Below are 25004 nucleotides of genomic sequence, written 5' to 3'. Positions count from 1 at the left end.
GCTCAAGCTCGGCTCGTTTACAGCCCTAAATACAGGTCATCGTCCACAAGTCTAATTATTCTTATATAATATTTTCTCTAGGTAAGGTGATATCTTAAAATTCAAAGTGTTAGATATATAAATACATATAAATGTGTAATTTAGTAATTTCTCACTTATAATTAAGTTTTAGAAAATAGGGCCTTAAGTTGAGCTAGTAGAAGAGGAGGTTCAAGTTTCAATGGTTGAATCGGAGTTGAACCGGAAGTTGAACTAGGTGGCGTCATAAAATAAAAAAAGTTTTAAAGAATAAAACCTGAAAGATAGAATTAATAATGTTGTAGTATGTACAATATCAAAGATATAGCATGAAGTTTAGATCATTTGTGAACTTAAATAACTAATTTAAATGACTAAAATTTTCTTTTATAGCAAATAGCAATGTTGATTCCTTGAATATTACATTCTACTGCTTTAAGCTATTATTTCTCTAAAAAGGAAATAAAAATAAAAAAAATAAAATGTTAGCATCAATCAAAAAGATTTGTAAGTGAATAAAAGATAAAAAAAAATATTAAAGGTTTCTCAATCAATATGAATAAAAGTGTTTATAAACTAAAATAACAATAAATCAATATGAATGTTACATTATTACTGCATGAAAACAAGAAATCAAATATGATACTCTTAAAAATGTCTTCAATAAGCACTAAAAGAATAAAATAGAAATCAAACTCCCAAATTATGCCTCTAAAATTAAAAAGTTTTGTGTTGTGATGTTCAAATGTTAGTTATAAGTTGTGATTTTCGAAAAATTAAGTTAAAGTTGGAGTTGGGTAGAAAAATATCTCATCCTAAGAGCCTAAGGTATGCCAGGTCTAACTAGGCACTAAAACACAGAAAGAAACCAAGGAAAATAGTAAATATCTCTAACACGCATGCAAGCACACAAGAAAACACGTAAAATAAGTCAAATAAATAAATAATGAAAAGAAGGCGACTAAGGGTCACCACACAGCGAAGAGAAAAGAAAATGGGGTTGTCGAGCATCTGCCCCTCATACAACCCAACCTAGATTTTCTAAAGTTATGTTGGTGGCTTGGCTTTTGGTTGTCTTTATTCCATGCTTTAGTAATTTGATGATCATCTTTTAGCTCAGTCGCCAAATTAGGCTTCATCCTTGCTTTTTGATGTTCATCATCACCATGTAATTCAATTGAGGTTCATCCTTGTTCTTGATGTTTATCCTTGCGTTGAGGTTCATCCTCGCATCATCTTCAAACAAGGCCCATCTTAGACATGCTGAGCATCCCAACCAACCAACAAGGACAATCCTAACTCAGGATTCAAGGGAAAAGAAAGCCTACATTTACTAAGACACCTGCAAAAAAAAATTTAGCATAAACAAACCTTAAAAAACAAATACATCACACATGTCATTTAGACCTAGCACCACACTGTGGTACCAGGCCCCCCTCAGGAAATCACGTCACTAGGGCAAAAGTTTTCCTAGCACGTTGCTGTCTATTTAAATGTCAATCGCCTAAATGTCCATTCACAATGACAAAAGAAAGTGTGAACCACCTACCCCCACAAAGAGGTGTACAAACGATTTGAAAATAAATAGAGACTGCTACCCTAGAAAAGAGTGTACCGATGACTCAAAAAGAAAGAAAAATGTGGGCTATAGGAAAACCTTACTGACATAAGGTTTGATGTGTCTATTTTATTTGCTCATGTTAGCTTTTGTGATCACCCAATATCTCGATCACGATTGGATTTTTCTTGCAAAAGCGTACAAAAAAAATTATATGAGAAAACAATTCAACAAAAGATCAAAAAATATATGTGCAAATCTACACAATGATAAATTTAAGTTTGTTTAATCGGAGTTCTATATTTAATTTTAATATTTATTTAAGTTAAGCCCAAATTCATTCAAGTTCATCCAAGCCCTAAGCCAAGCTAATATTAACCAGCTGTGGACTTTATGGAAGAATCTACACCTGGATGATGAAGAAAGTGATGAGAAAAAGTTTCAACTAAAAAAGAGATCAACAATTAGAGAGCATGATGTCTTCTTCTCTCTGAGGACGATTCACAAACAAAGCCCAGGAAGGGCTCCTTGTTCTCGTTCTCGCAGCAGAAACCATGGCTACAGTTATGCAGAAGATCAAAGACATCGAAGATGAGGTAAATTCTTCGTTCTCACCCATAAAGAGCCTAGTTATACATTCTTTCAAACCCTAGCTTGTTTCCTTTGAGCTCCTCGAATCGGTCGCTATCCTCCTCCCTTCCGTAAAGCTCCATTTAGGTTCTACCTATTTCAACGTGGACAAGTCTGAACCATATTGGTTTTTGGCGAATGTAATATGAAATTACATAAAAAAATCGCGATGCTGTGGAATGGGGGATGTTGTTTTCTGCCATAGATAATCATAAGATTTGTTTCCTCGTTTGATACTTTTTTTAGATCCTAATGACAAATTTATGGATGCAGATGGCCAGGACGCAGAAAAACAAAGCTACTGCTCATCACCTTGGTCTTCTTAAGGTGCGTCTGATGCGTTTTTTTGCCTGATAATAGATCTACCACCATAGCGTCAATATCTGGATAATAGTTATTTGATTATTTCACAATTTGCTTTTCTTTCTGTCATTGTGTTTGTTTAATGCCAACACCTAATGTTTGAAAGTCAGTGAATTGATGCTATGTAAAATGGATAATCATAATTTCATGCTAGCAACACATTAAATTTTAATAATGACATGAAATTATTTGTCGTTTTCTTCTTTTGTTTTGTTCACTAATTTTAGTTGCAGATTTTGTTTTTGATCCGGGTGAATCTCGGACTGATCAAACTGGTTTGTTTTAGCATCTTGAAATGAATTTCTTTTTACTTGCACTTTGAGCCTTCAGTTTGCCACCTATCTTAGTGCCTAGATTTTAGGAGAGAAAGTTGGTTTTATGCGCTTATTGATGAATTTATATAATTGTTTATTATTTTCCATATTTTTTTCATCAGTCTAAAAAAAAAGAAGAAAATCTAAGGTTTTTTGCTGAAGTTATACTTCGAGCTTAACTAATTACACTAATGAAACTTTTGCTTTTGTTCGGTTATGGATTCAGAAGAATAATGATTTTCCCTTCTAATTTCTGATCAGATCTGCTAATATAAGGTATTTTGATCTGTTCAAAATCTTCAGACTTCATTGCTAGAGTTTTTAGGGCTTATTTTGGTTTACCATCAAAAAGGAAAAAATGTGATTTTGCATTCTATACCCGTTACTCTGTTCACCATGGATGGTTATATGCATTGCAGTGTTTGTGTGGTTAAGCATGCAAATATAGTGAGATAAAACCATAATGATGTTTTCATGTCATATAACCTGCTAGAAAATGGATATTCTAAAGTTTTTAAATAAAAATGCCTTGTTTGATTCCTTGGTTTGACATATGTATCTGAGATGAGTGTTACTTTCTTTCAAGGCCAAACTTGCAAAGTTGCGCCGTGAGCTCTTAGTGCCTTCTTCAAAAGGCGGTGGTGGAGCTGGTGAAGGCTTTGATGTTACTAAAAGCGGAGATGCACGCGTTGGCCTGGTTGGGTTTCCATCTGTTGGAAAATCAACACTACTTAACAAGTTAACTGGCACTTTTTCCGAGGTATTCTCCTTCTATTTGAACTGTCCTTTTCAGTTTATTGGTGTTTCATCCTTGTTTTTATGCTTTCCATGGCTCTCCGTTCTGTTCTGTCTCTTTATTGCGTTGACATGTAAGTAGGCTATTAAAAGATTGAAAAAGTTAATGTAAACTTTATGCACTTCCCCTCCTTTGATACTTAAGATTTTTAAGCATGGTTGCAATTATTTCTGGATATCTGTTTGTATGTGACAACTCCTAAGAACATGTTGAACTACTTGATATTTTGTTAAACACATTATAAATCTGGAAAATACTGATTATATTAGTTTTATTGATTGGGCAGGTTGCCTCCTATGAATTTACTACTTTAACATGCATTCCTGGCGTGATTATGTACCGAGGTGCAAAAATTCAGGTAATAATACTTCAGGTTTACATTTCTGTTTACTCATTACAAATCCTTTAATTTTTATTGTCAGTTTCTATGGAAAGTTGCTAGTATCAAGTTCTGAATTTTTTTTCCTAACAGGCACCAATACGGTGTAGCTTGTTGCCATGCTTCATTGAATCCACAGTTTAAGAGAGGTTTTTGACTCCTAATGTCTAACCATGCTGCAAACTTGGTCTTTTTTTATAAAGAGTCACACCTTTACAAAGTTTCTGGATTATTTAATGAAAGTTCACTTATTAGTCAGTTTTAATATAGAGGAGTTATGAATTTCTGTTACCGTGATATGATCTGAATTCAAAATCGACACGCTTTTCTAGAAGAAATTAGGGCAAGTATAATATTTCTTCACTAAATCAAACAAATCAGCAAGAAAACAAAGACAAGCACCTATGATTCGAGAGGTAGACGATCTCTCCCAATTCCTACAATTTGAGAGGTAGGAAATTTGTCTGAAAACCTAAACCTATGACTCACAACTCAATATCATGACTAAATCTAACCCTAAACGTAACAAGATTATTTATACCCAACAATAATAATAATAAAAAACTAAATTTCCCTTAGACATACAAAAGAAAAATTTGCCCTTAGGTTAAGCGTCCTCGTAACAATACTCTCCTTCAAAAGACACTTTGTGCTCAATGTGGGAAAAAAATGAGTGTTCCTTCTCCTCTCTCGCAGCTGTCTCTATTTCTTCATTCTCCGCTTCTTTGTTCTGCACTATGAGAACATGTAATCTTCGATTCTTGCAACGTTGTCCTGGACTAAACTTCTCATTAAACTGAAAACATAACTCTTTGGCTTGTTTTTTCAGGATAGACGCTTGAGTTTTTATCTGTTGTGGTTCAGTATTCGTGTCCCGTGCAGCCTCCCTCTGGACTTCCACTATTTGAACTTTTGAAATTGGCATGGTTGCAACCATTCCATATGATGCTCTATTTGTGTTGCTCTTGTTGGCTTTTTGCATCTGGTTCTTGTCTTCCACCATCTGTGCTAGTTCCGTCATCTCCCCCAATCCACACGGTCTTAGTAGCCATAGTGCTACCTGTATGTTAGGTTTTAAACCTTTCATGAAATTATCCTTCAATCTTACATCAGAAATCCCCCACAGTTGTCCCGACAATAGTTCCAATCAGTCCCTTTATTCCATGGCCGTCCTCTTCTGAGTCAAGGCATAGAATTGCTCGTGTAGGTTTCTTTCCCGAATGACTTTGAAACATTCCAACAAACAGTTCTTAAATTAATCCTACAAACGAATCAGGTATCGAGCCTCTCTCCACTGAAATCAAGCTAAAGCTTTCCCATCCAAACACAATCTTGCCATCATGAGTTTCTCCCCTCCTCTAACCCATTCACAACGAAGTATCGCTTCACCTAGTGCACCCACCCATGTGTTTTCCCCCTCGAAGATCGACATCTTCAACTTCCTAACTCCAAATTCTCCACCCAACTTCCTCTCCTCCATGTATCGAGGGCACAACTTCTTTCTTTGACAGTAGCCATATACCCTCCCCGCTTTTCTCTCTTCTTCTTTGTGCTTCTCCAAAACTCTGACATAATCCCTTCTCCATGTTTCGACCCAACCACCTCCATCAGAAATTTCTAATCTGCCCCTAACCGGAGCCCTGAAAGGAGGTTCGTGATGGCGGATGTTTTCCTCACATTCCTCACATTCGATCTCTTTTCCTTTCAATCTTACTACATATTCTTCAATTAATCTTTGGTTATGGTTTGTAAATTGAGCTGTTGGCATGTTCATAGATTACATCTCAATGAACCTCTTTAGCATGTTCTCGAATCTATCCTTCAATCGATTCTCCATATGAGACAACCTCTCATCTATTTTGACGAACCTTTCTTCCATCCCAAATTTTATCTGACTCATCTCTTCCTCCAATTTTTTCTCCAGATCATCTACTTTCTTTGTTGCCATCATACTTGTTTGCTAGATTCTATTACACGAAGATGAATCCTGTAGTCGTGATCCCGTCTCAAGCTTCGAACTATTTGAATTGCGAATGTAAGGCTTAGTTAGGGCTCTGTAAACCGCAATCCCTGTGATGCTTCTCTTTCCGTGACTGTAAGATTGGCGCGATCCCGAAAGATGGGAGCTTCTGGTCTCTATTCGTCGCCCTGGAAGATGAAAACTTTGGGTCCCTGTTCGCTGCAATTCTTCAGGTTTCTGTTCATCGCAATCCTCTCGCCCTTTTTTGGATCTCTGTTCTTCGTGATCCCTCAAGGCCCTCTTATTGAAGTCGCAATCTATATTGGCAGGGTTCGATCGTTGTAGCCGTAGACCATGGGGAGGAGAACGTCGCGCAGGAGGCGAAGGATAATGGGAGTTTTGGGTCCCCATAGGTCGCTTCTACTCCAGTGTCTTCACAGGTAGCTATGATTGCGACCGTATCTGGTTGATGACGTGAGAGGAAGATAAGTCACTAGTTTTTAGGTCGGTCTGGTTGATGACGTGAGAGGAAGATAAGTCACTAGTTTTTAGGTCTGGTTGGCCGCTTCTCAGTCACTGCCTTTCCAGGTCCCATCATTTCAATCCAGAACACGAGGATGACACTTCCTAGACGGGTGTCTGTTCGCTGCAATTCTCGCGTAGCTATCCAAAACACAAGGTTTCTTTGGTCACGAGGAGATCATTCAACACTTCTCCGTCAGTTCCGACACAACCAATGATTGTTTCTCACAACCGCCCAAGATTCTGTGATGATTTCCTAGTAATCATTGCTCTGATACCAATTTGATACGATCTGATTTCAAAGTTAGCACGCATTTTCGGAAGAAATTAGGGCAAACACAATATTTCTGCACTAAATAAAAAACTTAACAAGAAAACGAAGATAAACACCTACGATTCGGGTGGTAGACGATCTCTCCCAATTCCTACAATTCGAGAGGTAGGAAATCTCTCCCAAAATCTAAACCTAATCTTATGCCTAAACCTAACCCTAATCCTAAACTTAACAAGACTACTTATACCCAACAATAATAATAATAAACGACTGAATTGCTCTTAGGCGTACGAAAGACAAATTTGCCCTTAGGCTAAGCGCCCTTGTAACATACTATTAATTACTAAAATTTGTAAGGACATTTTTGGTTATTTGCCTGTAGATGCTGGGTTGAGATAGTCCATTAGTTCGAACACTTTTAAATCCTCTCTTGAGTTAGGACTAGATTGGAGTGCCTTTGTGCTGAGCCAAGTGGGGAAAACCATTACATAAATTTTAGAGCATAATGAGACTTACTGATTTCCTTTTATATTTATTAAAGAATTTGTATTTATAGCTCACATGTCCTCTTTATCTTTGAGACCTTTATACAATGGGTTTTAGGATGTGAAGTGACTTGCTTATCTCAAACATTACACTTATCCCCATCATAAGACTTGCTTAAAGTTCCCCCAAGGACCATCCCATCTTCTCAATGAGAACATGGCAATCTCTATTAACTCGATTCCTCCTTTTCTCTAGATTGTGCTCAAATTCACTAGTAATGTTGTTGGACCAATTGTCACACCATGCTTCCTATTAGAGGAAAGCAATGATAGTGGAATTGGAAACAAATAATACCTTGAAAAGCTTAAATCCACTTTGTAGATGTTGTGGTGGTCAAATCGATTGGCACTGCAATTTTGAGCATAGATGATGTCTTCACATGCATTCATAAATGTCATGAGATTAGGAATCAAATGAGTTTCAGATATAATTTACTAGTTGGCAAAGATGTCAAGACTTCAATTCTATAATTTACATTGAAAGGGGAAGCCTCTATGGAGTGACCTAGTTGTCAATATTTAAATTGAAGCAAAAAGTAAAATTTTCCGAAGATCGCGTCCATAGGCTCTCTAAAGGAGCAATAGTTCCTTGACGTAAGACTCACCTCTCTTAAATATATGAAAAAAAAAAATTGGTTATTGTTAAGCTAGTTGTTAGTCTTCTAACCAACAAATTACTCATTCAACACTTCAACACACACCAAATTTCTAATGTTTCATGTCTTTAGGGGTGTGAACTAGCCGAGTTTAAGTGAGCCCAAGACTTTTTCATGTTCATCTTGTTATTTTTTTTGTTCGTGTTCGGCTCATACTCAAATTTAAATTACTCGCCTCATGGGACTAAAGAAAGCAATTAATTAAATTGTTATTATTAAATTAATAAAATTAATTATTTTTATTGAACACTCTTCAGATGTTTTACATCCGCACTATTTAGTTTAAGTTTTAATTTCATTAGAAATCCTAATGTTTGCTTTTAAAAAGCTTTTCTCATAACTAATTTCTTGTTGTTCCCCATGCGGGACTAAAGAATGTGTTAGATTACGTAATGCGTGGTCCTCGTCGTTGCTGCGGCGAGGAACTGCTCTAAACTCTAAAGCTATTTTAGGTGCATTTACATACATACTGCCCAAATACTATTTATTTGCATATCTAACATCTAAACTTATATTTTTTATAATTACATCACTCAAATAATTTTAAAAATAATAAATTTAGCATGTTTTAAATGCATATAAAAATTAATATAAAAATGATATAAGTGAATATTATTATTTAATTATTTCAAGTCAAAACGAGCCAGATACAAACGAGCAAATTTTTGTTCGTGCAAACTCGTTTATAAATCAAGCTCAAAAAATATGTTTTTGTTTGGCTCTCTTGCTTATTGAACGATTCAAACATTAGCTATTTAATGAGTAGAACATGAGTGGTTCGCGAATGACGAGCTTTTTTGATAGCCTACATGTCTTACTACATTGAGTTTGCCTCAGGATGGATATGTACAACAACAACAATAACAACAACAACAATAACAATAACAACAAAGCCTTAATCCCACTACGTGGGGTCGGCTACATGAATCTTTTTTCTCCATTGTGTTCTATTTAGTGTCATATTTTCATTTAGTGAATTGTGTCCTATTTAGTGTCATATTTTCATTTAGTGGCAGGAAATTAAGATCATTTTTAATACAATAAGCCAAAGTCTTCCTAAGTCTACCTTTGCTTTCTTAACACAAGTCGAATCTAAAACATCTACTCTCCTAATCAGATTATAAGATGATCGACGTTTAATGTGACCAAACCATCGAAGACGACTTTCTCTAATTTGGTCTGTCACGGGAGCTACACCAACTCTATCACGAATATGTTCATTTCGCATTGTCTCTAAGTGTAAAGCCGCTCATCCACCTAATCATTCTCATCTCAGCAACACTTAACTTATTATTATGTTTCTCTTTTAAAGGCCAACATTCAGCGCCATAGAGCATTGCAGGTCTCACCACCGTCTTATAAAATTTTCCTTTCAGCCTAAGCGGTACTTTTCTATCACACAAAAGACTCGAAGCATTCCTCCACCTCAACCAACCAACTTGAATTCTACTATTAACATCCCCATCTATATCACCATCGCTTTGAATAACAGACCCAAAATATCTAAATCGTTCACACCTTTTAATAATTTGATCACCCAAAGTCACAGTTCTGTCACTAGAGCTCTTAATACTAAAATTACATTCCATGTATTTAGTTTTAGTTCTACTTAAATGAAGGCCTTTAGACTCCAATGTAGACCTCAATAATTTAAGTTTTTCCTGGGCTTTTTCTCTCGTTTTATCCACGAGAAGGATATCATCAACAAAAAGTATACACCAAGTTACATCCTCCTGTAGATGTCCAGCAAGACCATCCATAACTAAAGCAAAAAGATATGGGCTTAAAGCCGATCCCTGATGTAATCCAACAGAAATAGGAAAATATTTGGTCAATCCTCATTCAGTTTGAACACAAGTAACAACTCTAGTATACATATCTTTAATGACTTGAATATAAGTCATATCAACACCTCTCTTCCCAAGAACTTCCCAAAGGATATCTCTTGGAACCTTATCGTAAGCTTTTTCTAAATCAATAAAAGTCAAATGTAGATTCTCCTTATTATCTCTGAACTTCTCCGTCAAACATATCAATAAATGTATAGCTTCCATAGTATACCTGCCCGACATAAATCCAAATTGATTATGAGAAATCTTTGTGATGTGCCTTAACTTATGTTCAATTACTCTCTCCCATAACTTTAAAGTATGACACATCAACTTAATTCCTCTATAATTTGCACACTCTTGTACATTCTCTTTATTCTTAAAAATGGGGACTAAACTACTCTTCTTCCACTCTTCAGACATCTTTTTACTTTTTAAAACAATATTAAAGAGTTTAGTAAGCCAAGAAACTCCAAAATCTCCCAAGAAACTAGTAAGCCAAGAAACTCCCAAATCTCCCAAATATTTCCACACTTCAATTGGGATATCATCAGGTCCTACAGACTTTCCACTATTTGTTTTCTTTAAAGCCTCATCAACTTTTTTTTTATTAATGCGACAGTGAAAATGAAACATTTTATTATTATTCATGATATTAAGATCGCTAAGGTCGATCGTATTTTCATAAACTTTATTAAAAAGTTTATCAAAGTAACTCGACTACTTATGTTGAATATCTTTTTGTACGAAAAGTACTTTTTGATTTTCATCTTTAATACACTTTACTTGAGTTAAATCTTTACTTTTCTTTTCTCTTTATTTGGCTAGTTTATACATATATTTTTCACCCTCCTTAGTATCTAATCTATTATAAAGATCATTAAAAGCAGAATTTTTATCGTCACAAATTGTTCTTTTAGACTCCTTGCGGACCGTTTGATATTTTTTTCAATTCTCTAAGCTTTTACATTTAAACCAATTTTTATAACATAACTCCTTATATTTTTTATTTTCTTGCACATTATTATTCCACCACCAACTATTTTTATTTATAAAAACTTTTTCTTTTGATTCTCCAAGCACATATTTTGCTACTTGTTTAATAGTGTTTGTTACATTATTCCACATAACATTTGCTTCTTCATGAATATCCCAAATTTTGAAATCTTGAATTTTACTCATAAAAATAATTTTACTTGTCTTTTAAGTTTCTCCATCTAATTCTACGATGATTAGTCCTAGTATTATTTATTTTGCAACTCTTAATCTTAAACTCTAGAACTGATTGATGACTTAAATTCTCACTTGAAATGACCTTACAATCTTTACAATCACGACGATCTCTTCTTCTCATAATAAAATAATCAATTTGTGTTTTATTAGATCCACTCTTATAAGTAATAAGATGCTCATCTCTTTTCTTGAATAAAGTATTAGTAATAACAAAATCACACGCTAAAGCAAAATCTAAAATAGTTCTACCTTCTTCATTAGTTACTCCAAAATCATAGCCACCATCAGTATTTCTGAAGTCATCTACCACTCTACCGACATGTCCATTTAAATCTCCTCCAATAAAAATTCTTTTTTCAAGAGGTATCATTTGTATTAAGTCTTCTAAGCCATTCGAAAATTTATCTTTAGACCTTGTATCTAAACCTACCTGAGGAGCATAAACACTTATAATATTAAAAATTTTAGTATCAATAATAATCTTAAGGGCTATAATTCTATCTCCAACTCTATTAATTTTTACAACATTATCTTTCCCTTCTAGACTACGTTTGACACATGTGGCTAATAAATCTCATTTTCAATCAGTTTAGAAAAGTGATACTCTCTTAGAGGATGCTCTTTTCTAACATCTTGGAATTAACTGTCATAATTGATGATTTTGCACCTGACTACTAATTTGTGGAATGCTTTTTCCTATTAGTACCATTAGTAGGGTTTATTCATTTAGATTGTCAAAGTGAATACCACCATAATTGGGCTTTACTATTTTGATAAAGATGTGATCTTTTTGCTTGAGTTTTGATTCATACCAATAATCAACTTCTAATTCTCAATCCGCCTAAATACAAATGCTCTTACATGCCTGATTGGTCATGCTCGACTGGAATGACTTGCTTGCCTCACCAAAAAGTTTTATCTGGTTTCCAATCATTTGACCAATCATCACACTTAGTTGGCACAAATTTATTTTTTTATGCCTAATTAACTTTATCCAATCAACCTTCTGTTCTCTGCACATTTAAAGTTACAAAACTTATCATCTGGGTCTGCTCAGGTAACCTAATCATGCCACACATGTTTAACAAGTATTTAATAGCTGGCCACTAGTCATTTGCATACTTAACAAACTACTCAAAGACCCATCTATTAGGGGTAAATCATGCCTAGTCTTATCACTCATATAAACATTTAGTAGAGGTCTCACAATTCTTACAGGCTCAACATATTAGGCTTATTTACTTCACTAATCCCCACTCTTTTTCATAATTATCTAAACTTTATTACGGTAGTCATATAATTTTCCAATCTTCTTAGGCTGCACAATCCTTTATGAGATTTAATAGTCTTTGAATGTAGGTCACATAGCTCTCCTGTCATCTTGGGCTCTCACATTACTTTATGAGGCCACCTAGTTCTCATGTATTGTCCGTATAGCTCTCCTATCATCTCGGGGTCACACAATCCCCTCTTAGGCCACACAATCCTTACTTGGAGGTTACATAGTCCTTTTCTTTGTAGTTGCACATCACCAGCATAGCTCTCTTATTTTTTTAGCTTAGTTTCATAGCTTGATTAGATAACCCTTAATTATGCCTCGCAATTTGACTGGCCACTCCATACTAACGCGTGTCTCATGGTTACATTGATTATCATATAGCTCAATATGTTTCATATAAATCCTACTAGGTGGCTTCGCTTGAGTATAAGTCTCGAGTTCTAGCCTAATCAAGCTAGTTGGCTATCAACCACTTAAAGCTTGCTGACCACTTCAAGATTATCGGCTATCACTCGGTCGATCAGTCTGTGCTCATGAGTTAACTAACAATCTAACATCAAGGACAAATTATTTGACACCAAAGATGATTGATCAACACCAATCGATTCAACTTGAAATAATAGATCTATCTAGCCCATCTTCTTTGCAGAACTTATTAAAATTTTTTGTCATTATATTATAATTATCAAAATTTTTTGTCATTATATTATAACCTTTGAAATTGTATTGCTAATTTTTTTTTTTTTAACTTTTTACGACATTTTCTATTTAATTGACTTGATTTTTGGGTTTTCTTGAAGTGGATGACTTGTTACTCTTTCAAGCAATTTTAAGGAAAACACATCCATTACTTTGCATGTTAAATTGGATTGGAATTTAACTTTTATTGGGGAGTAAATTTTAATAATTTTCCCAATGTTTTCTTTGTCTATCAGCTCTTCCAACATCTATTTTATTAATTAGATTGTTTGTCATTGTTCTTGGTCTTTTGAGTTTGGATCTAACTCCACGATCTCGATCCTTTCTTTTGGCTTTCAATATATATAATTACCCTTGAGCTTTCATTTTGACCATCTAACAAATCATTGATTGAACCAAGTCTTCCATTTCGATGCCAATTCTCATTGATCTTAGGAATTTCGTGGCTAAAGGATATGTTGTGAATGCAATTTGAAAGATTTTGAGGTGCAAGTTCCAAGTTGGCATTGTGCTTTGATGAAGTCGGTAGACATGAAATTCTATTACTCCAACGACAAATACTCTATAATATTCCCATGACATATTCAAAGTTTCAATACACTTGGATTCATGTTGTCACATTAAAAATCCTAATAACATGTTGCATCGAGGCCCTTAGATTGCTTTTATTTGTATTCAATTTCTCAAAAATGACCGAGGACATTACATCTACTGATCTACTAAGGTCTATAAGTATTCCACATACTTCAAAATTATTAATGAAAGTTAGAATAATAATATAATCATTAAAAAAGTTTCCTGTTAATATTAAATATTGTCTAAGAATGCCGCGATTGGTGAATTATTGCATGATAATTTACATTTGAGTGGTCTAGCAAACATATATTGCTTTGTCTTGTGGCTTCCTAATTGACTCTATTACGATTACCTCTGTCAAGTTGGTGTCTGTTGGTTAGCTCAACTTAATCATGTCATGAATTGGATCCTTCTGTTTCTAGTGATACTTCTACAAATGTCTTTCGGTTAAATGCTACTTCACGAGAGCCCTCCATTGAATATTATTATCACTATCATGCCCATGGCATTTTTTATGATGAAATAATTTTTTGGATTCACATCTTAGTAGGAAGTTTCATAATTTCTGGCTATTTGATACAGTTTAGATTATGTATAGTTGCTACCACTATAAAATGGGGCGATCTATCATATGTTGCAGGGGAGGCTAATGACTGGTGGGCACAAAGACAACACTAGGTTTGCTGTTGATCATTCTTCATCGTTCTTTGTTTGAGAGTCTTTTTTTTTCCCAACCTTTTCAATCAACACTTGCCAATCCAATTGGCTAAAAGATCTATTTGGACATCTTCAACATTTCTAAATTCATATATTTGTCTGCCTGTCCAGCTAGTAGACCATAGTCTCTAGAGAATTTTTATTGACTCCAAACTTGAATATTTTGTCCTTTAAATTTGGATCAAGGTATGTTTTGCAATCTGTTTGCTTGGATCACATGCCTTTAACTTGTCATGGTTGAAGTAGGTGCTAGTCTTTCAGAGACTTATCTAGAGCTTGTGTAAAAAAAACTAGGTCTGACTTATCTTTCACATGTTTGGGGAGTTTGAGAAATTTGATGCCTATTGCACTTCCAAATTTGTTCAATTTTTATGGCTCCATGTGACAGTTTCACAAACCAACACAAACGTTGCTTCATTAAGTCTAGTCAAGAAGAGCTCATACATAATGGTATCAAAGATTTTGTAAAAACTAGCACAACCTTGAAATTGACATTTTTGTAGCCATGGATCCGGGCTTCTTGACCTTTATTTGGACTGGTTTAACCATAGTTTGACCATTCGGCGCTGATTATGGCTAGACCATATGGTTTAGGTCAATAATTGGCAGTTCATGGAATTAGACTTCTGATGTCTTGATCTTCCCTTCTTTGAAGCAGTGGAGCGATCCATTTAATACATGTCAAGTCCTCTCCTACTGCCAGTAAGGCTCAATAACATTAGTATTCTTCCTTTGGGAGGGAGAGATTGTGCTTCTGCTCTTTTTAACGTACAATGCATCAATTATTATCTTTATATATTTCTACAAAGTTTCAAATTTGTGGTTTAATGTTGTTGTATTAATCTCACCTTCTTCTTCTTTTTTTTCCTCTTCTTCTTCTTGTAAGTCAGTAGGGCTGTCAAAAAAGCTCGTTGTTCGTGCACAACTCGCGTTCGGCTCATTAAGTAGCTCTTGTTCTGCTCGTTCGTTGACTAAACAAGTCGAAAACGAACAAGTTTTTAAAGCTCGAATTATAAACGAGTCAAACACGAACAACTCTTTGTTCGCTTGTGTTCGGCTTGTTTTAGCTCGAAATAAAAAAAATATATATATAATTATTTTATAATAATATATTACATATATTATTTATATAATAATATTATATATATATTTATATCTAAATTTAAATCGCAATAGCTCGTGTGGTAATGTGGTTATGTGCATTTTTTTCCATACATTTGGTCTAGGTTTGAATCCAACACTTTACATCTATTTTTTTCAATTTAATTTTAACGAGTCAATTTTGAGCCGAACACGGACACGAATATTGAAATCGAGCTGAACACGAACACATTTTTCATGAGCTGATTTCGAACACGAGCAGTTTAGAATGAGCCGAACACGAGCCAAGCCTGAGCTCACTCAAGCTCGGCTTGTTTACAGCCCTATAAGTTAGTAATTCACTCTTGTTTTATGAGGGTCTTTCTGCTAGTGATTTTCAAGCTCATGGGTTTTAACTTGTTAAGCATGATTTGCACTTACATTTCTCTCATTTATGCTTCATTTTATTTCACTTAGAGCATCAATAACTAATACCAAGACTAGCTTTAATATGGGAGAGAACGAGAGGATGAGAATGGAAAAAGAGTTACTTACAAGTAGCTTTACTTCAAATCCTTCATATTCAAAAAATGGTTTCCATCTTCTTTTCTTATAGTCATTCTTTATTTTTTGATAAAAAAGGAAAGAAGGGTCTTCTTATAAATATACAAGTGTGCTTATTAGAGAAGTCTAGCAAAATATGTTTTAAGCATTATCTTGCTTTATTAAATCAAAAGCTTATGGGCACTGGTGGTACTTTGGATTTGATCGTGTTGCAAAACACACTCATTCTCTATTAAATGATGCACCTCATCAATTATTTGATAAAACATCACTTATTTGACTCAATCAGTTCCAATCACTAGGATTAGGAGTTATGGCATTTTGTGTATGTTAATCGTTGGAATTGTTATGCAGTTTTCCGTCCTTTGCTTGCATAGGGTAGGCTAACCCATGTTTTTAGGCTAAACATTTTATTAGGTCTTCTCTCATTTTGTGCCTCTTTTGCTAACCTAAGTCAGGGAAAGCCTTATGATAAAAGTTTTTATAAGTTGGTGTTGAATCTTATATTGTAGAGATAATGGAAAGTGTTGATTTCCCATTGAGTTTATTAATTAATTTAGTTTCCAGGCCTTATAGGCGTGGTATAAATGAGAATTTTAAGTAGTTGTATAGCTAAATTACGAAGAATAAATTAATTATTGATTTTTTTAGATGAATAACTAGAACATCATTTGATTCATTTATTAATGATAAGATAATTGAAATTATATTTATGTGATTTGAATGTATATAACTAGAAGTAGAAAATAGCACTCTAATTAGATGAGCAGATGAAAATAGTGCTGGAGGATAAGAAGAAGGGATAGGCCCAAGATAGCATGGGCAGAAGATCAAAATGATTTGTGAAGATCATGTTTTTTTACGGTTTAGGTAACACTCAATGGGAATGAATGGAAAATATGAATTCATATTGTTTGAGATAAGGTTAATTATGATGATAATGATTGTTGAGCAACGATCAACTATAATGTTGATATTTAAGTACTTTCTGATATTTATTGTCATATTTTTTCCTAACTTCTGTAGTCATATATTTTTAATCTGTGATGCTGATGTTTCTGCTTTTCTTCAATCTAATATTTTGTTCTCAATTTGGTATTTGTATCTCAGTTGTTGGATCTTCCGGGGATCATTGAAGGCGCAAAGGATGGAAAGGGAAGAGGAAGGCAGGTAACCATATGAAGTTATTTTCCTAATAGTAGATGAAGATGCACCAGGTATTTCTTTGGTAACATTTATCTTGAATAATGTGCTTTTGGCATTAAATTAGAGCTCTGACCAGTAAAGAGATGCACAGACATGCATGTGTGCATGAGTTGAGCCGTCTCCGTAATTTGCTCTTTTAAATGCCCTACCAATTTTCCTTTACCCCCAAAAACTGCTATCATATCAGCAATCACCAAGAATACACTTAATTTTAGCTGTTTGCATTGCATCCCCATTAAATTAACATTTGAAGCCCAAGTCTTTCCCTCTTTAATATTGTGTGGAGCTAGCTTTGCATTTTATATGATGCTCCTATGAATCTGAACCGTTGATTATTACTATCCAGGTAATCAGCACTGCTAGAACATGTAATTGCATTTTAATTGTTCTGGATGCTATAAAGCCAATAACTCACAAACGTATTATTGAAAAAGAGCTTGAAGGGTTTGGCATAAGGTAAGGTTTCTTTGATATTTGTGGCTTCCGTCATTTTGGTATCCTTATATATTTTTGTCATTTTTCCAAGAAAGAGCAAGAATACTTAACTTTCTAGATTTTTGTCATTTTTCCAAGAAAGAGCAAGAATACTTTCTAGGATTAACATATTTGTTTCTCTACTTAAATGCATCTATGTTCTTGCAAATATAACATTGATAATTTTTAAATATGCTTTTTGGCATGAATTTAAATAATAAATAAAAAAATTAAGATATGTGCTGACACATGCTAGAGATATCTTTCTTGATGATTACTTGTTAATCTGTATTTAAAGTCACGTCTGAGTATTGATGTGAGATGGAGGATGGTTGCGGCAAGCTATTTGGACAGTGACAAGTGTTGCGGGTGGCCTTTGGAGTTCCGATAGAGGTCAGAGGTGATGGATTGAGCCTGAAACCATGAACCTTAAGCCACGGAACTTTTAGGTTGCCAGTTTTATTGATCCTCTTATGGAATTTGATGGCAACGTTTATATGGGTTATGGGAGTTTGTTGAGAGGTCAAAGGGAGGAAAACATATTGAGCAACAGCTTCTATAAAAAGGGAGAAGTTGGTGAAGAAGTTGATGTGGCTAATTTTTGAAGGAGAATGGGTTATAGGTGGCAGTGTCAAAGAGGTTGTTGGTCTTTCTACGATTTTATGATTATAATTTTGTTTTCTTAATTGAGAATGATCTATATATTAGTGCTGTGAAATTTGACTAGGAAAATATGGCTGAAGTGGTGATTTCAATTAGCACAGGTGAACTACAATCTTACAAAATACATAGCATGCTTGAAGGTGGCTACCTTATCAATATTACTTAATCCTAAAATCACTTTTTTAGCGCATTCTAATGTGGAAAATTGAGAATTGGGCAATGAATGCCATATGCAATGAACAAACAAATATTTTTGGCATTTATTTTTGGTAATGAGGGTGCCAACTTGCCATATTTGAGGACATTGTCTTGCCTCATACGTATAATATTTAGCTTGGCTCAAAATGATATATGTATGTTTACACCCTCAATATTTAATTAAAAATACATAATCACAATATTAAACATCAACTTATAAATTGAGTGGCTATTGAACAAGCTTAGAATTATGATTATTATGTTTTTCCCTCTTAATTATTAATAAAAAAATAATTGCCAAAAATGAAAAACTGGGGCGTGGCAATGGAAATTTTTTGGATTATAATTCTTTATTAAATAATATGCTGGTGCATTGACACTTCTTCTGGTTGATTTTACTGATAATATATTAAAAATATTTAATATATCATATGCAAAGTCTGTATGTATTTTCTTAGTTTGCCGCTTTAAACTGAAAGAATTTATCACATGAAACTAATGAGGAGATAGAATATATTACCCAATTTTTTATGCCCAGCAATTGTTTTATGAATGTATGCTATAGCGTGCACTATACCTTCATAGTTCAATACTGCGAAAAATTTAGGAAAGGTGCATTTGGAGGAGATGAAGTGGATTTTGCTTTATTTGGATACTACAAAAACATCACTACAATTTACTAAGGGTTGTGAAAAATTACAGGGCTTCATTGTGGCTTATTTTGGTGCGAATTTGGATACACTAACAAGTTTAATAGTATATTTTTTAATCAGTTGGTTATCACAACTACAAATCATATCGGCCTAATTCATGATAGAAATATGATATATAACAATTTATGAGGTTGGCAGGGAATGGATTGACCAAACAGCATATTGAAAGAATTAGAAAAATAACAAGATGATTGGCAGTTTTTGTTGTTAGGCTGCCATATATTTAGCTAAATATGTACCATTCCATTTCCAAGGTAAAGCTAATAGTCATGACTAGAGGTATATCGTGGTAGGGATCTCCTAGACAAATGTGTTAGGATTTGTATTTCTATCATTTACCAAGAATATTCCCTTCAACACACCATTTAAGGTTACAATTAGAATGATAAAAGTATTTTTAATTTTGTGTGAGAAGCCATTTGCATCAAACAATATATTTGAGAATGTTATTTAATCCCATATTCCCAAGGTGTAAGAAGATACTTCTACTGTATAACATATCAACAAGTTTTGATCACTTTTAAATTGAGTTTTATTAAGTTCAACTTCAATGATGATGTTTATGCTATAAGCTTTTGTTATCAATTTTGGAGAGCTAGGGCACAATTGCAAGCGAAATTGTCATGCAATCATTGTTTTAATCATCTATCTACTAAGTAAACTAAGTGATGTTTGAGGTATAATTTTAAGTGGGGCATATGAAGTTGAGAATTAAGATTTGACTCTCCCTTTGTCCAGTTTGAATCTTGAAATAAGAGGAACCACAAATTAAGGTACAATTGAGGGGGATCCAATTCTCAAAGAGGCCAACATACTTGTCAAAAAGTCCAAGTTAAAAGTTGCACTGGTGCATATTGTCATGGTGCATATTGACATTTTGTCAAGGTTGGGCATATGAAAATAAATTTCTCATAGAGAAGAAGGTGAACAAAAAAGAAGAGTCTTTGAATGTTGTTACAAAAGATATTCATGATGCATTAATCATCAATATTGAGTTTAATGGATTAATGGATCTTGAACTTAGGTGTGTATTTTCACTCTATTTTACCAAATGAGTTTATATGTGAAAATTTCTATCATGGAGATGATAATATAAGCTTTATGTTTGTTGGTGATGTTCAAATAAAAAACTGTCAATACAATTAGGTGGAAGCTTCATAGGATGAGACATTTTTTAAAGCTTAAAGAAGAATATGATCATCGTTGAACAACTAGTGAAGAATGATATAACTGACCTTCATTACTAATACTTGTGATACAGTTCTAGGGTTTTTAAATGTATTTGTGAATGCAAAAAGACGTTAGGAAAGTTGTAGGAGGGGTAAGGGATAAGGAGGATGGATGGCGGCTGAAATTCCGGCGCGGATGAAAGCAAGACAACGAACCAAAAATGATAATAACGGTTTTCCTGCCAGTTTGGTGCAAGCTGGATGACGAAGGAGACCTTCAAAAGTCTAGGAGAGATCACCAATTTGATCCTATCAGGCTACATATACTGCTTGAAAAAAATCCAAAGAAGCAGTGCTCCAACAAAGAAATTCTCGAGAAAACATCTCTAAATAACATGACAATAGTCAAAAGCCTTCAATCATAATATAACAACATATAAATAGTTCTTAAGTAAAAACTCTATTTACAAATAAAAAATATAGGAGATAAGGCATAGGAAATAAATCGAAACGAAAAGAACCATGTTGAAAATATAATGAAATCGGCGAGGTCCAACGACATGTTCTGCAACTGTGATCACGGGATCGTGATTCCGTTATATGTGGAATCTTGTATCACAGAATTTCTTTTGGTTTCATGGTTTTGCAGGCTGACAGATCCTGTATCAACTTGGGAGGTGATTAATAATTTTATGTTGATTTCTTGCGAGAATGAGAATTACGAACTATAAATGACATCAAAACTAAAATAATGGGAGCAATAATAAATTGAAATACTGATTCATACACATGGCATCAAAGATCGAGACTTAAAAGGTGAGAAATAGATGATGTTGATTCAAAAAGTAACTTATCAAATTTGAAGTATTTGGATTTTAGTTTTTTAATGATTTATTTCTGGAAATTATATAAAAAATTAATTATTTTCTCTATCTTGAAGGAAATCTAAAATGCAAAACGTTGAAATTATGTATGCTAAAGTTTGAGGACGATCCCTAATGATCACTTGGTGACTTCACTAAGTCATCTTTATTGATGTCTCAATATAAATGTATGGATTTATTTCTTAAAAAAGTAAATATGATGTAATTGCTTATTTTTAAAATAAAACAGCCTTGCGAAAAATGATTTCATTGCAAAGATAAAGTGCTTAAGATCATATCATGTATGAGAATGTATTAATTCTTAGAAATTTTTGCTCAATTTTTGTTTAATTCTTGAGAAGGGCAGTTCAAAGAACAACACCATAATGGAATGGAATTGTTGAACACTTGAACAAAATTCAAAATGAAAGCGCTAAAGCCATAAGATTACATGCCGGATTGCCCATAATTTTGTAGGTGGGTTAATGAGCACTATTAATTATTGGAATGATGGAGGACCCTCAGTTCTATGCTACGAGAATATGAAGAGTTTTGGACTGACAAGGAGGTTAACATTTCTCATTTAAAGGTTTGTATTGTCTTTCTTATGTGCATGCAAACTATATTGATAAAGATGAGCTAGATCTCAAATTTGTAAAATGCTATTTCATTGGATAATAAATTGATGATTTTTAACTATAAATTCTATGTGATTAAACTTGAAAGAATATCTCAAGTATTATTGTTTATTTTAATGAAGTCATCATGTACAAAAAAGGAGTTTAACAATGTTAGGAAGGAGGACCTTCAGAAGTGAAAAGTGGTCTCAAGAGTCAATGATTTTTTTGGTTACATGTGAATAGTGCTGTTCATGGTTTCCATGCCTCTTGTTTGTTTTTTAAGTATGATGGTTTAACAAAACTCAAAAGCCGGTGATCTCTAAACAGTTACTCATTCTTGTGTAAGCTCTTGGTTCATGATATTTGATAATGAAAAAGAAATGTGTTTGTTTGAGAGTAAGTGATAACTGATGTGGAGAGCTCTCACTCGAGGGGTAGATTGTTAAAATACAGGAGAATATTAGGTTTAGTGTCATATCAAATAGGTTAAAAATGTATTGGTATGAAAATACCAAGCTATTGATACACTTAGAGATTTAACTTTTGAGTTGAAATAAGTTTGTATCTTGATTTATCAGACCTTTGATTCCACTTTATTTCATACTCCTAAAAACTATAAACTCGCTCTACCTGATGAAGGTAGACTACCCAATTCAATTATTTATATGGAGATTATCCCCAACTTCATTAAATTTAAAAGAACTATCCAATTCTACGCTTAATATGGAGGGTACCCAACTTTATTGAGGTTTCTAAGAAGATGAATAGATCAAATCATCTTTCTGAAAGGCAGCCGCTGTACTCGCTGATATTAGATTCATTTTTAACAATAACTGTAATTGTGATTTGGCTTGGTTTTCACCGTTTGTTTGATTGAAGGATCAAAGTATTCTTGTTAAGGAGCATTTTAATTTAGCCCACAACTGAGAGATAGCATGGTTTATCTTTAGATCTATAGTTTGCGAAATTATGAAAACATCATTAACCTAAATGTTTATATACTTAAAGTGGCAAGATAAAAGGACTCCCATTGGACCTTCTTCCCCTCATGTTCTTCTCAGATTTACTTCTGCCCCGGTGGATTCTTGGTTATTTGTCCTTGGGGATCTGATGATTCCATGTTCTCTTTCTCGAACCCATTTCATTGGATTGGGCATTAACACTCCCTTGACAGTTGGAGTTTCTTCATGGGGACTGTAACGGTTGGGTAAGATTAGTTGTTTTATTTCTTGAGCCTTGACTATGCGTTTGAAGGAAGCGAGCCTGAGTTTAAAGCTATCTTCTTCAAACCACACAACTGGCTCATGATTATTTTCGAGCATGCCGCAATGCTTATTTTGCTCCATCTCGTTGCATTGAATTATAGGTCGCATGATTTAGTTTTTGAGCTGTCACGAAGATTGTTTTTTCACTTTATTTTTATGGGGGTCCTGCCAGGAAGCTGTGATATAGCTGTAATTTCATCTCCAATGAGGGATTTTTGATTGAATCATTTACTCAAAATATTTGTGAAATAACTGGATTTACTTTTGATGGTTTTTCCACCATTTTTAACAACATAAACTCACAAAATTTCATTTAACATTGCTCTTATTCTGCATCAGACGTTTTGTGAAGTCGTGTTTGTTTTTTTTCTGTACTGCTGTCTGAAGTGAAGAGGCAGCTTCTTATGAAATGTGAGTTCGGTTAACAATAGATTTTATTCATTTCATATAATCTATATAATTTGCTGCTTGTATGACTATTTACAGGTTGAATAAAGAACCACCGAATTTGACTTTTAGAAAGAAGGACAAGGGTGGCATCAATCTTACATCAACAGTTACAAACACACACTTGGACCTTGAAACTGTGAAAGCAATCTGTGGTGAATATAGGATTCATAATGCAGACATCACCCTCCGATATGATGCTACTGCTGACGATCTTATAGACGTTATCGAAGGAAGTCGAATTTATACGCCTTGTATCTATGTAGTGAACAAGATTGACCAAATAACACTTGAAGAGCTGGAGATTTTAGACAAGCTTCCTCATTATTGTCCAATCAGGTACTGCGGAATATATTGCTCCTTATCGCATGAATATTCTCTTGCCTTGTTATTTTCATAAAAAATTAATATATATATATATATATAATATATATATATAGATATATATACACACACATACATACATCCATGCATGCATGCATGCATCTATATATATGTAGATATTGATATAAATTTGAAGATAACCTTTAATGTATATTAATCTCATGTATTTTCTTATGTAGCGCCCATCTAGAATGGAATCTTGATGGCCTGCTAGAGAAAATTTGGGAGTATCTTAATCTAACTCGCATATACACCAAGCCCAAAGGAATGAATCCAGATTACGAGGATCCTGTAATCTTGTCCTCAAAGAAAAGAACTGTTGAAGACTTCTGCAATAAGATTCACAAAGACATGCTCAAGCAGTTTAAATAGTGAGTGCAGTCACATTAGTCAACTTTTGAGCTACCACTTATGAGTTTTTCTTTGCTCATTCATGTATCTGTGAACTGTCCAGTTCTCTGGTATGGGGGTCAAGCGCCAAACATAAACCTCAGCGGGTTGGGAGGGTAACATGTCTTATTAACTCGGCTTATCCTTTCTGTGATGTTGGCCACATTGTTTACTAAAGCTTGCAATGCCTGATGTAGGAACATGAGTTAGAGGATGAAGACGTCGTTCAAATTATAAAGAAAGTATAAGAAAAACTTGAAGATTCCAATAGAGTATGCACTGAATTAGCTTGCAGCAGCAGCAATATGAGCAAGAGACCGGTGAGTTCTGGAATCAAATCTGATAATCTGGGTTTCCGTTGCGTATATATTTCTGGATGTCAGCCTGATCAGGTCCAGTGCATATTTTTTTAATATTGATGGTGCTTTGAATCGTTTAGGTTTGTCCTTTATTTGCGTTTATATGAACATTTGCTATGACGTTAATGTTTCTCCTGCAATGCATGAGCCTTGTATTGTTATAGCATATGGTGGACAGTTTGGAGCTGGTAACAGTTTTGGATTTGAGAATAACAAGCTAACAAAATGTTTTTGGATTACCATTTTAAAAGGCAACAATTT

At 34.1% G+C, this 25004-nt stretch overlaps 1 protein-coding gene across 1 annotated transcript; it reads left to right on the top strand.

The window, feature by feature from the left end:
- The first annotated feature begins 1937 nt into the window (after nt 1–1937).
- LOC110021357 (developmentally-regulated G-protein 3) lies at nt 1938–25004 on the top strand. Its single transcript, XM_020719817.1, has 10 exons — nt 1938–2172; nt 2480–2533; nt 3470–3643; nt 3966–4037; nt 17103–17162; nt 17545–17654; nt 23650–23949; nt 24174–24365; nt 24449–24500; nt 24582–25004. The coding sequence occupies exons 1-10, from the start codon at nt 2131–2133 to the stop codon at nt 24630–24632; spliced, it is 1107 nt and encodes a 368-aa protein (XP_020575476.1). The 5' UTR covers nt 1938–2130; the 3' UTR covers nt 24633–25004.

This window comes from Phalaenopsis equestris, unplaced genomic scaffold (assembly GCF_001263595.1).
Source record: "Phalaenopsis equestris unplaced genomic scaffold, ASM126359v1 Scaffold000134, whole genome shotgun sequence".
In the NCBI taxonomy this organism is placed as follows: Eukaryota; Viridiplantae; Streptophyta; class Magnoliopsida; order Asparagales; family Orchidaceae; genus Phalaenopsis; species Phalaenopsis equestris.
This window is presented reverse-complemented; position numbering and strand designations above follow the sequence as displayed.

What these genes read in the sequence shown, in the direction of transcription:
- LOC110021357 (XM_020719817.1), top strand. Translation starts at nt 2,131, where the DNA reads ATGGCTACAGTTATGCAGAAGATCAAAGACATCGAAGATGAG. An exon ending in ACCGAGGTGCAAAAATTCAG is followed by an intron (nt 4,038 to 17,102) that starts GTAATAATACTT and finishes TTTGTATCTCAG; the next exon opens with TTGTTGGATCTTCCGGGGAT. An exon ending in ATGCTCAAGCAGTTTAAATA is followed by an intron (nt 24,366 to 24,448) that starts GTGAGTGCAGTC and finishes TGAACTGTCCAG; the next exon opens with TTCTCTGGTATGGGGGTCAA.